The following is a 13,298-nucleotide window of genomic DNA, read 5'->3' as shown; positions in this document are numbered from 1 at the left end:
AAAAAAAGAAAAAAATGAGGAAGAGGAAGAGAAACAAGAAATAAGTATATTAATATACTGAAATAACAAAAATATATTGAAGGCCGTTTTTTTAAATGTGGATGAAAGATTAGTGTGTGTATGTTAGGTTTCTAGTTGTTGTTAACTGTTCGCATTCCTGTTAATGGATTGTTTCTGCTGTATTGAATCCTCTGTGCTTTGGAGCAGGTGTGTACCAAATTGTCTTTTGTCCCAGTAATAATCACTTACTGAAGACAAAAAAAAGAAGCTCACTTCTCTCCAGAGCTGTGACTAGTGGACACTAGTGGGGATGTGAGACAAAAGTGGATTTTCTAACCAGATCTGAGGTTGATTGAGTAACGGGAGGAATGAGAGAGGAGCATCAGACCAAGGAAGAGTATCAGGATGCTGCTGGCTTACATAGCCAGACTAGCCCTCAGACTCATCAGCGTAGGAGGCTGCTGGCTTGTCATTCTCAGAAATTGTATATGTTTTGTAGAGAGAGTGTTCTGGCCTTTGTTTTTTGTTTTTTAAGAGAAAAAGGATATTTATGATCCTTAGGTACAAAAAATAGAGGCAGTTCAGGGGGTAAGTGCTGAAAATTACTTCCATTTTAAGGTCCTGCCTTGACCACAGTGTAAGTCGGTTTAAATTCAGATGTTTTGAGCATGTCATCCCATCAGATTGACCAGTGAAATCACATGAAACTACGTTGCAGGCTGAGGGGTCCAAAATCAAACTGGCTATAGTATTTGAGTTTCCTTTTTTTTTTTTTTAAATAAACTTTGTATTTTAGTATAGTTTTAGGTTTACAGAAAAGTTGAAAAGGTAGTACAGAGTTCCCAAATACCCCACACTCAGTTTTCCCTTTTATTAACATCATATTAGTATGATACCTTTTTCTCAATTAGTGAACCAATAGTAAAACATTATTATTTTTTTTTTTAATATTGATATTTATTTATTTATTTGGCTGCGCTGGGTCTTAGTTGCGGCACGTGGGATCTTCGTTGCTACATGCGGGATCTTTTAGTTGTGATATGCAGGCTGTTAGTTGCAGCATGTGGAATTTAGTTCCCTGACCAGGGATCAAACCCAGGCCCCCTGCAGTGGGAGTGCAGAGTCTAAACCGCTGGACTACCAGGGAAGTCCCAGTAATACATTATCATAATAGTGAAATCCATACTTCATCTGTATTTCCTTAATTTTTAACTGATGGACTTTCTGTTCCAGGATCCCGTCCAGGTTACATAACATTTAGTCAGCGTGTTTCCTTAGGCACCCCTTGGTAGTGATAGTTTTGAGTTGCCTTTTACCCTAAGAGAACTATCCTGTTTGGGAGTGGAGTATACCAGAGAGAGGTGTAATTGCTTCATATGTTGACTCTATACAGCGTGACTTTGCCTGATTTATCACTGCATAGCACAGTGCCTACCATATAATAGGTGCTCAGTATTTTGAATTGACCCATTATTAGATTACTGGTTGCCTCAAAAATGGATGGCTATTAAGAAGTACAAACTACTATGTATAAAATAAATAAGCTACAAGGATATATTGTACGGCACAGGGAATATAGCCAGTACTTTATAATAACTGTAAATACAGTATAATCTGTAAAAATTTGGGGGGCTTCCCTGGTGGCGCAGTGGTTGAGAATCTGCCTGCTAATGCAGGGGACACGGGTTCGAGCCCTGGTCTGGAAAGATCCCACATGCCGCGGAGCAGCTAGGCCCGTGAGCCACCACTACTGAGCCTGCGCATCTGGAGCCTGTGCTCCCCAACAAGAGAGGCCGCGACAGTGAGAGGCCCGCGCACCGCGATGAAGAGTGGCCCCCGCTTGCCGCAACTAGAGAAAGCCCTAGCACAGAAACGAAGACCCAACATAGCAATCAATCAATAAATCTTTAAAAAAAAAAAAAATTTTTTTTGAATCACTATGTAGTATACCTGAAACTAATGTAATGTTGTAAATCAGCTATACCTCAATAAAAAAAATTTTAAGGGGTGGATAAATCATGCTATATTAATATTACATGTAATAGAGAACAGACTTGTGGTTGCCATGCGGGAGGGAGGGATTGGAAGTTTAGGGTCAGCAGATACAGACTATTATATAGAGAATGGATAAACAACAAGGTCCTACTGTATAGCACAGGGCACTGTATTCAGTATCCTGTGATAAACCATAGTGGAAAAGAATATTTAAAAGAATGTATACATAGGTATAACTGAATCACTTTGCTGTACAGCAGAAACTGACACAACATTGTAAATCAATCAATCAATATATTACATGTAAATTAGATGATTTTAAAGTGGTAATTAATCTTATGCCACAGTTTCCTATTTTCCTGAGATCATTGTTTATTTTTCTTATTCTCCCTACTTTTATCAAAGAAATACTCAGCAGATCATTATACACCTTTCCCTTCTGACCTGGCTTTCCTCTCAGAGCAAGTAGCCGCTGCCTGTGGATTTCAGGGTTTCCGAGCCGAAGCAGGTATCCTGAATTACTACCGATTAGACTCCACACTAGGAATCCACGTAGACAAATCTGAACTAGATCACTCCAAACCCCTGCTTTCGTTCAGGTAAGTTGGGTCTAGGGATTTTGAATTACTTCTTATCACTTCATTCCTTTTTCTAAAGAACTTTTAAGCTTAAATAAATAAATAAGACATTAAATTTTTTAAATGGTTGGACTCTATAATCTTTCATTTCTGGGCATCTTAGCCATGTATCATAAGTAAAATTAGCCTAGTCCTTTTAGAGTAATGACCAAATTACAATGAATATTTCTGTTTAAGATGCATGGAGTCTGTCTTTTGTAATGAGAGGTATTGTCAGTGTCTGTGGAATAGATAAGTGGTAAAGGCCATAAGGCAAAGTGAGCAACCTTTTCGGAATAGAGAAGAGCAAAGCACAGAAGCCCAAATAGTTTACTCTCCTTGTCTCCTTAAATGTAAGTTTATATTTTTGCAAAGTACTGCACCTGTATCTCATGAGGAAAGTGCATGAACAGAATCTTTTATTAATTGCCTTATCTTTAAAGTGAACAGGAATGATAAATATATAGTAAAGGACCCAAATAAATTTTCATTTGCTTATTTAATTGCTTCAGATTTTATTTTGCAGCAGTTTTGTGGGCTATAATAAGTTTAAGTAGCAGATCACGGGCTGGTCGCTCATAGACACAAGCCAGAAAAGAAGGATCTTAGCATGGTTTAAAAAGGAGGATTGGGACTTCCCTGGTGGTCCAGTGGTTAGGACTTGATGCTTTCACTGCCGTGGGCCCAGGTTCAGTCCCTGGTCAGGGAACTAAGATCCCGCAAGCTGCACAGTGCAACCAAAAAATAAAAAAGCAGTGGGCAGTAACTTTCCCAATCATGGCTAGTGACAGAAACTTACTATGTGTATTGTTTTACTTTTTTTTTTTTATAGCTTCGGACAGTCTGCCATCTTTCTCCTGGGTGGCCTCAAAAGAGATGAAGCCCCCACCCCCATGTTTATGCACAGTGGTGACATCATGGTAATGTCAGGTTTCAGCCGCCTGCTGAACCATGCAGTCCCGAGGGTCCTTCCTAGTCCGGAAGGGGAGAGCCTGCCTTGCTGCCTAGAGATGCCTCTCCCAGCTGACCTCCCCAGAGACGCAGTGGTGGAGCCCTGTTCTGTGGAGGACTGGCAGGTGTGCGCCAGCTACTTGAAAACTGCTCGTGTTAACATGACTGTCCGGCAGGTGCTGGCCATAGGTCATGACTTCCCTTTGGAACCCATGGAGGAGAATAAAAGAGACATCACCACAGAGGGTTCCTGCCATCTGGATGATGAGAATAGCCAAGTAAAACGAGCTAGGTTAAACCCTGACTGCTGAGACTTGGAGAGCCCCATTCTTTTACTCAGGCAGGTCTTAACAGTAAATGACCATGCTGTTTTGTATTGCCGCAGACTTCAGCACAAAGACAGGCCAAAAGCAGAGACGGGGAAAAACTCATCATTGATCACACTGTTGCCTTGGAACCCATCCTGAAGAGAAAACTGATTAACCACTTTGGTCAGAGAAGTGCTTGACACGGTCCAGTCCCGGTTAGGTTTTGGCACTAACGTATGTGAGAAGTCCAAGGAGGTATGAGCTCCCACAACAGCCTTCTCAGCCTCGCCGTTATCTCTGAGCGAGGTAGACGTGAGTTTCCATGTGTGTGGAATCTTTAAATACCTCAGGTTTTATTGATGGAAAACATAATGCCCCTTCCACCACCCCATCTAGTGATTTGTGGTAAAATTGTGGTTCCAGGAACCAACCATTAGTCTTACCTTCTTAATTCTTCCAATCAACACCAAATTCTTTGATCTTCTCTGGCCTTCACAGAAAAATCCTGTACACTTAAGACAATGGAACTGGAAATCACATCTCCTAGAAAAGACATTAATCACAGCTATCTCTCTTGCCTAAACGGTAAATATATATAAACCCAAGGAAAGAGGGACAGTAGTTTCTCCAGATGTCTTTCAGGTCTGTAAACTCTTCCCTTTGGCTTTTAAATGCAATTTTAATTGTTGGACTAAAAAAGTCCTAAGGGTGTTCTGTAACTGTTTTCCCCATGAATAAACTTACTCAGTTTTAAATTAAAGATCTGTATCTCTGTTTGAGGGTAAGTGTATCTGGGATTCGTTTTTTCCTGTTTTCACTTGCTGTATTGTTCATGCTATTGAAGCCCTCTAGCTGTTTCTGCCCTAAGTATTCTTTGTGGCTGTCTCACAGGAGAGAATATTCCTTGATACTCCAGTCACTGTGGTTTTTTGTGTTGTAGACAGCATGGAAAATGCACGAAACACTGAGTTTAATCTGTGTACCCCCACCAGCTCAGCTCGGTATACCCTGAGCCTTTAAGTTACCTTGTGTCTCGGTGGGCCTCAGTTTCCTCACTCATAAAATGAAAATATTTATTACCATCTTCCTAGATGGATATTACTATTTCAAACAATAATGGAAATTTAGTGCTCCTTTCTAGATACATAATATTGCCAATATTTTATTACTATCTGGACTCGTAGAAACATCCCAGCTTATTTGTTTGTGTGGACAACTGACCAGAAGCTGCTTTGATACCTGCTGCTTGCGACACGACTTGCCAAATTTGCATTTCTCCTCTGTCCTGCCTTTTTTTTCTTACGAGTGTTGAATGTTGAGTTTATATTGTAATCCTTGGTAGGTTTTTTTTGTTTGAAGGAATAAAAATTAACAGGTTCATCCTTTATGTGTACATACATAGGTTCTAAAATTTGTTCGTGATAGGATAATTTTATATAGTTAAAATTACCACTGGAAAAATCCCTTAAATTTTTCATAATGTACATTATATGAACACTGTACATTATATGTGACCCACTGAACACCAACACATGTCATTTAGTAAATCCAGCAGTCAGCTTATCTTTCAGCATTAGAAGATTGCTCTTTAGTCAGTTGATTATCAGATGAAGGTATTAGCTTGTGTTCAGGGTCAATATTTTACAAAAAATACATGTTCAAACTGTAAACTCACACTCCATCAAGCAAGATGTATATGCTGTGAGAAGCATGTGGAAACTGAGGCCAGACAAGAGGATGGAAGACTCCTCTCTGCCAGCCCACGCTTCCTCTAGGGATGTGCTCCTGGACTCATTTGGGGGGTGGAGAGGGCTGAGCAGAAGTGTTTGCACAGTTCACTCCTCTCTCATTTTCATGTATATTTCTGTGAGGCACATATAGTTGAAGATGTATATAATGCAACTATACTTTGACAGCAGAAATTATACAGCTCAAGGAAAAAGGAAAAAGTGGTGATTTTTCTACATTTAAATGAGGATTATCCCCCCCCCACCAAGTTTGTTTTAGTTGTCTACCAGATGTTTTCTAAGTCAGGTGTCAGCAAACTATGAGCTACCCTCTGTTTTTGTACTGCCCATGGACTAAGAATAGTTTGTACATTCTTAAATGGTGGGGGGGAAAGCTCAGAAGAATAATATTAGTGACACATGAAAATTATATGAAATTCAAATTTCTGTGTCCATAAATAAAGTTTTATTGGAACACAGCCACACTAATTCATTTCCGGATTATCTGTGGTTGCTTTCATGCTAAAATGACAGAGTTGAATAATTGCAACAAAGTCTAAAAGATATGATCCAGGCTCTACAGCAAACGTTTGCCAACACCTAGAAAGGAAACCAGACCCCTAGAAAGGAACCTGAAACCAAGAGAAAACATCAAGGGGAAGATATTTTGTTTTCTTTATTATTTTATATCAAAAATGCCAGGGTAGATACTCTGTTCTAGGATGTATGTGGTATCAAGAGTGGAGTCACAAAATGTTAGGTCTGGGGAAACTGGCACTCTGTTGCTCTGCAAGTGGCAGTGTAACTTGCTATAACCTCTAAGGCTCAGTTTGGCATCATGTAACCTGTAATTCTTTTGTACATCCCAGTTGGGCCAGGGTAGTCCTGAATGATGTTCCCTTTTCCTCTCAGAAGGGTTCTGGTTTGATGATAAATTATATGGTCATCCTAATTATGTTCTAAAATGTGTACCATTTGAGCCAATAAATTTCACTCCTAGTTGAGTCTAAGGAAGTAATTAGAGCTGTCTGCAAGATTTTTGTATAATATAATAGTTTGAAATAAGCTCAATATCCAGCAACAAGGAGTTGGTTGATTAAATTCATGTATGTGTTCAATAAATGGTTATTGAGCACTGTTCTTTGATTTGCACAAAGTACCTGCTTTTGTGGTGCTTATATCCTAGTGGAAATGACATAACCATACAGAGGAAAACTATAGCCATTAAAATTCATGTTTCGGAAGAACAAGTAAAGATAGGAGGAAATACTTGTGTTTAATGAGGAAATCCAGTTATGAAACCATGCATAGTAACCTAATTCTGTATAGATTGTTTATATATTTTTTAAAAACTGGAAGGATATGTACACCAAAGTGTGAATGATAGTGGGATTATAGTTGATGTTTCTTCTATTTGTGCTTTTCTGTATTTCTATTTTTTTTTACATTGAAAATTTTTTTGTCTTTTTTTTTTTAAATAAATTTATTTATTTATTTATGGCTGCGTTGGCTTCGTTGCTGCGCGCGGGCTTTCTCTGGTTGCGGTGAGCGGGGGCTACTCTTTGTTGCGGTGCGCAGGCTTCTCATTGCGGTGGCTTCTCTTGTTGCAGAGCACGGGCTCTAGGCATGCGGGCTTCAGTAGTTGTGGCACGCGGGGTTCAGTAACTGTGGCACGCGGGGTTCAGTAGCTGTGGCATGCGGACTCTAGAGCGCAGGCTCAGTAGTTGTGGCGCATGGGCTTAGTTGCTCTGCGGCATGTGGGATCTTCCCGGACCAGGGATCGAACCCGTGTCCCCTGCATTGGCAGGCGGATTCTTAACCACTGCACCATGAGGGAAGTCCCTAAGTCATTTTTTAAATAAAGAATACATGCTTGAATTTTTTTCCCATTAAAAAAGATAGTCCTTTACCCTGTAATTCTGTCTCTACTTGAAATATATTAGAATGCAAATCTAGGAACATCAACATTGTCTAACAAGAGGAGCTTGTTGGAGGAAACTATTTTATGTAATAAGATACTATATAACAACTATCAGTCACGTTTTAGAGACATATTCAGTAATCAGAAGAAATGCTCAATATGTTAACTGAGAAAAACAGCTTAACAACAGAATGCACAAGCATTTTACCAGTGCTTTTTGTATGCACAATTTGTATGCACAGAAAAGGCTGGAGGGTTATAATCTTACATCTCCCAAATTTTCTCTCGCCAGCATAAATTGCTCTTTTGAAGAAGGCCTTTGTGATGCTTTTTTGGAAGGGGCAGGTAAGGCACACACTGCACCCAGCAGCGGCAGCTTTGTAGAGTGTCCACTCACCTTTTTAACTGCCCTCATCAGCTCCATTCCAGTCTGAGGCCCTTTCATCTGGCTAAGATGGATCTTCTCACTACTGCTTGCTTATTATTTCAGTAGAGCCTCTTGCCTGTTTCCAGCACCCTACATCAGATTTTTCCTAAAGCATCCCAGGCCCACAGTGAGACAGAGATGTGCTGAACAGGACAAACTCAGCAAGACTTGGCTTGCCACGTTCTAATTTTCCCAATTCCTTTTTTACTGAGATAAGCTGGTCTTATCCCTTTTCTGTTTTCCCTTCATCTAAAAGGTTGGTTTACTAGAGTAGGGGAAAAAAATAAAACCCTAATACCCTAGGTAGATTCTACTAAGGCAAATTAGAATGGTAATGAGGCGGAAAGGAGCCCGAGGAATGATTATTGATCTCAGTGTGAATGAGGGGCTGGCAGAGCTAGGCAGAAAAGACACCTCACCTGTTTTCTGCTTTGAAGATTACAGTGGAAAAAGCAACGCAAATCTAGTTTCTTAGCCTGCGTAGTAAGTTTTTATTGACAATCCTTTTGATCAACTATCCTATCCAAATTTGAGCCCTCATGGAAATGAGTTTGCTGGTTCTCAATTAGTTTTATTGGAAAAACAGATTTCTAAGATAAGATGGTATAGACGATGGAAAGTGAAATAGAGTGGTTATCAGGAAAGGTAGATTTTAATAAAGCTCCAACACTTAGCTGTGTGACCTTGAATAAGTCACTCCACTGAGCCTCAGTTAACCTTTTTGAGCAACCCAGTTTTCTCACCTTTAAGGAGGTTTGACCAAGTAATCCTGTGTTACCTACCAGGTCTGCAATGCTGTTCTTCTAAAATGAGAAATTAATCTCAGAGTTTGGCTAAACAGCAAGGCTACCCAGTAAGCAAGATTGTTGGTAAGGAAATCAAGTGTTAACCAAGGGAAAGAGGAGGGTAAGGAGGGGTTAGAGAAATGCAAATTAAAGCAATGAGATGTAAGTAAATAAGATGTTTGTACCCATCTATTTGGAAAATCTAAGGAGATTTTAACCTCTTGACTGTTCTTTTTACTTCCACCCTATTTCTTAATGGTAAATATGGCTCTGTTTTCAAAGTATCCAGAATCTAATCCCTTCTTTTTGCCTGTAGCACCCTGACCCAAGCCACTATCATCCGTCAACTGGATTATTATTGCAATAGCCTTCTGACTTCTTCCATGCTTGTCCCTACCTTCTACTCCTATAGTTTATTCATAGTTTATTCTTAGCTATGGCCAGAGAGAGGCTGTTAACACATAAGGCAGCTCATGTCACTCTGGTGCTCAAAACTTTCTAATGTCACTTGTTGCGCTGAGTAAAAGCCGAAGCCCTTTTAGTTGACTACCAGTCCCTCCCCATCTGGCCCCCCATGTCCTCTTGGTCCTCTCGCCCACTCTGTTCAAGCCACACTGGCCTCCTTGCTGCCCCTCTGAACAGACCAAGCACATCCCTGACCTCTAAGCTGGACTTGCCTTTGCCTAGAACACTCTGTTCTCTGAGATTTGCACTCGCTTCCTTCAAGGAAGGCTCAGAATCACCGGGGTGAGGCCTGCCTTCACTATCCTATTCAAAACCTCAACCCCACTGCCATTCCTCATTTTCTTTACCACGCTCTATTTTCCATAGCATTTATGACATAAAACTTCATTATAGGAAGTAAGGAAATAATAATTTCTTTTTAATAGTAATTTCTTTTTTCCTTATTTTTAAGAAATAAGGAAATAATATTGTTTTCCCCCCACTAGACTCTAAGTGCCCTGAGGCAGAGATGTGCCCTAGTTTTCTAGAACAGTGCGTGCCTGGCACATAGTAGTTTCTCACTGTATATTTGTTGAATGAATGGATGCCCAGTGTTGGTGGGATGTGTGAAAATGAAATTTACATTGATAAAGCTATTATAATCAGTGTTTAGCTAAATTTTGACGCAGCAATTCTACTTCTAGGTATCTTCCTTATAGAAATGCCTATCAGGGACACAATGATATGTGTAAAAAGATGTTCATTACAGTGTTCAAAATAGTGGAAAACTAGAAACAACCCAAATGTTAATCAGTAGGGAAAGAGTTATTTGAATTATGGTTCATACACACTATGGAATATTAATACTATGGAGCCCTTCACAATAATGTACTGACATGAAAAGTGCTCCAAGGGACTTCCCTGGCGGTCCAGTGGTTAAGACTCCGCGCTTCCACTGCAGGGGGCTCTGGTCCAGGAACTAAGATCCCGCATGCCAAAAAAAAAAAAGTGCTCCAAGACACATTGGTTATTGAAAAACATGAAATAGCAAAATTCTGTGTACAGTGTATGAATTAAAATGTAAAAACTAAACAAGACTATTACCTGTATATGCACGTACATGTGTGTAAAGATGGGGAAAAAGATACATCCAAACGTAACAGCAGGAAGGAGAGGGATTGGGAGGTGGTAGAAGGGACTTTTTACTCTGTATGCTTTTGTGTGGTCTGATTTCTTTTAAAAGAACATATTTATGTATTACTCATATAATTTTTTTAAATTATGCATAGCAAACCCTGTAAAGAATTATATGCAGTAATGAAAAATGGAGGAAATAAATCTCCGAACTCTCTGGAAGTTTCCTATTATAAATAAGATCGGGTACTGTGTTAAGTGATGCAGAAAGCAACCAGTTTCAGCTGCTCCCACAAAGGCTTTAGTTCTGGTTTCTGGGTTGGGATTCTCCATGGGCTGACTAGGGAATGTATGATCCTATCCATCCAGGCAAGAGAACCAACCTCCATCATGTTTATGTCTGTCCTAAGCTCAGGTAGCTTGCCGCGCCTAGAAACCTTGTTCTACCTCCGCCATGGAAACACCAGCGTGGGCTTTGGTTGCTAGGGCAGTAAACAGTCAGCCTTAAGGTTGAACCAGTTGGCGAGGGCCACAGTCCTCCCCTGAAAAAGATTACTGTATTCTAGGGACATGGCTGGGCAGATAGCATTGAAGTCCACAGGGCCCTAAGATTTATTATTTACTATTTGTTAGGTGAGGGAAAGAGGGAGGAGAGGTAAAATCTGCTCTTGGGGGCACACTGGTGGGTGTTCATGTGCGTGTACCTTTCCTGGGTTCAGTGTGTGTTCCCTTTTGTTAGATGTGAACTGTCCTGTCTACAAAGTGAGATCAGGCCTGAAAATGTGCCCAACTGATGGCCGGCTGCTCCCATTTGCTCCCATCAACAGGAATCAAGCACTTCCTGAGAGCCACCAGATAGAGGCCCTAAATGCTTTGCCTTCGTTTTTAAGAGGTGCTCAACACAAAGGCTCCAATCTCAACAGCTGTAAAACAACAAACCACCTTGCCTGGGTTCTGGCCATGGAAGATTCTTCTCCTATCTCTGAAGACAACCATGCCATGTCTGTGTCATTATCCAACTACTCCTGCCTTTGGAGGGGTCGCATGGTAGAAGAATTGCCTACGGGAGTTGAAGAAACATCAGTGTTGCTGCTGTCTGTCAGGCAGCAGCCCTTGTTATTTATTAATCCAGCAACTATTTATTAAGCATCTACGCAGTGTGAGTCACTGTGTTATGCGAATGTGATGGGCATTGTTTCTGCCCTCAGGTCCTACAGTAAGTGGGAAAAATACCTCCGTAAACAGGCAATAAAATATGCTGTGATGAGCCAAGTGCAAGGTGCAACAGGAGGGGCATATAACAGAGAGCTGGGAGGGAAAGGCTTCCTACAGGAAGGAACATAAAAGCTGGCAAAGAATGAGCTGGACGTAGCTTCACTACCCTCCTGACTGGCTAAAGGCCATTTATTATCTCTATTGTTTCTTTGGTCTTGTGGGAATAAAAGCATCTGGAAAATTTGAGGACTTTTTCAAACCTTAATAGTTTATGATTCTGTATGATTCATTCGTTTTGTTCATAGCCCTTAGCAATGTCTGCTATCATGTCCTTTGTCCACTCTATTATCTGTGTCCTCCAAAGAGCAAAATCCCTAAGGGCAGGCTCTCTTCTGTCTCGTTCACTGATATTTCCCTAACATCTAGAATACTGCTTGGTACATAGCTGCTTAATAAAATACTGTTGCACAATTGAAAATTTTCCAGGCAACCTTTTTTGAGGAGTTTACTGCTTATCCTAAGTGGGAATGTGGTGAGAAAAGGCACTTCCAGCATCATCAACCAAACCCTATGCAAGTGCTCCTCATGCCTTAATCAGGGACCATTCCACTGCAAGACACAAACTTACCAAATTACAAAAAGCATCTGAGGGCAGGAAATGCACAGACCCTCCCTGAGAACCAGAAGCAGGAAAGACCCCTGGACCACAGCAACTGCCACATTTCCCTCCCTCCGCCACCCTCTCTGGTCTTTGCTTCCCTCTGCCGGTGTCCGCTTCCTGGGACTGCAGACCCTTTTTGCTGATTTTACTTACACAAAGCTGCCCCCAAGTTGCACCTTAAACCTTCCAGGCTGTTTGCAAATAGATAATTAACCCCCATCCAGACTGCTGGAGGAGAATCCGCTTGGTATTCTTCATGTTCCCACTGTCCGGTCAGCTGTGGCCAGGGACACAGGGATACTTTGCTCATCAAAATCAAAGGAAGGATAATGGGTGGAAGGAAAGGAAATGATTAGCGGAAGAAATGATTGGCATCTCTACTGACGTTCATTGTTCAAATTTCCTTCTAGAATGAAGTGCTGGAGAATGTTAACCCCAGATCACTGGACCCAGAGATAATAGAAGGGGGGCCTATCCATGGCTGTCCCCAAGCCCCTTCACCAGAGGCTACTCCCAGGGCCTCCCCCAGACAAGATTCATCAGTGCCCCCATGACACCTCCCCTGCTTATCACCTCTTGGGCTTTGTGAAAAGGTTGGAGATGAGGGTGAGGCATCTGCTGCCCCCGCACCCCCATTGCTTGGGAGACCAGAGGTGATTGAGGCGCTTTCAGCCAGAAAAATATAATTTAAGGGCTTGGCATCTGGCTGGGAACAGAGAGCTGTGTTGCCATGGCAATGCCTCGCTTCATTTAACAGCAGCATATCCCTGAGTTTGGTCACATCCACACTCAGGCACATGTAGCTCCCTGTCAGCAGCCCCCGCAATGCACACACACACACACACACCTCTGGCAGAAGTCCCTCTGCAGAAGCAAAGCCCATTCCTGCGCCTGCCTCCCCATCACAGACACCCAAGCTCATACGCTTTCCTGCAACCCCTCGGCCAATCATGTGGACTCCAAAAGCACCCCCAGACAGCACAGAGCCCTCCAGGGAATTTAAAGGGCTACATGAGTGCAGAGCCCCCATACAGGTCCACGTGGAAGCCTGCCAGGGTCTATATGCTTTCCTGCGTTCCTAACACACAGCCGTATCTCCATCTTCCTTTATAA

The 13,298-nt window shown here is 41.5% G+C and overlaps 1 protein-coding gene across 3 annotated transcripts in view; it reads left to right on the top strand.

The window, feature by feature from the left end:
• ALKBH1 (alkB homolog 1, histone H2A dioxygenase) overlaps positions 1-11,977 on the top strand; it is a 37,843-nt gene extending 25,866 nt beyond the window's left edge. Inside the window, exons 5-6 of one of the 3 annotated variants that reach the window (XM_036841866.1) lie at positions 2,401-2,594; positions 11,137-11,977. In XM_036841866.1, the coding sequence (XP_036697761.1) occupies positions 2,401-2,594; positions 11,137-11,455 (513 nt within the window). In that variant the 3' untranslated portion in view covers positions 11,456-11,977. Of the gene's footprint in view, positions 1-2,400; positions 2,595-3,444; positions 7,017-11,048 lie in introns of those variants that run through there. The other 2 variants (XM_036841867.1, XM_036841864.1) reach the window with 2 other exon arrangements.
• Positions 11,978-13,298: the final 1,321 nt, after the last annotated feature.

Source organism: Balaenoptera musculus, chromosome 2 (assembly GCF_009873245.2).
Source record: "Balaenoptera musculus isolate JJ_BM4_2016_0621 chromosome 2, mBalMus1.pri.v3, whole genome shotgun sequence".
Taxonomy (NCBI): domain Eukaryota; kingdom Metazoa; phylum Chordata; class Mammalia; order Artiodactyla; family Balaenopteridae; genus Balaenoptera; species Balaenoptera musculus.
The sequence above is the reverse complement of the archived record's forward strand: the minus strand, read 5'-3'. Positions and strand labels throughout refer to the sequence as shown.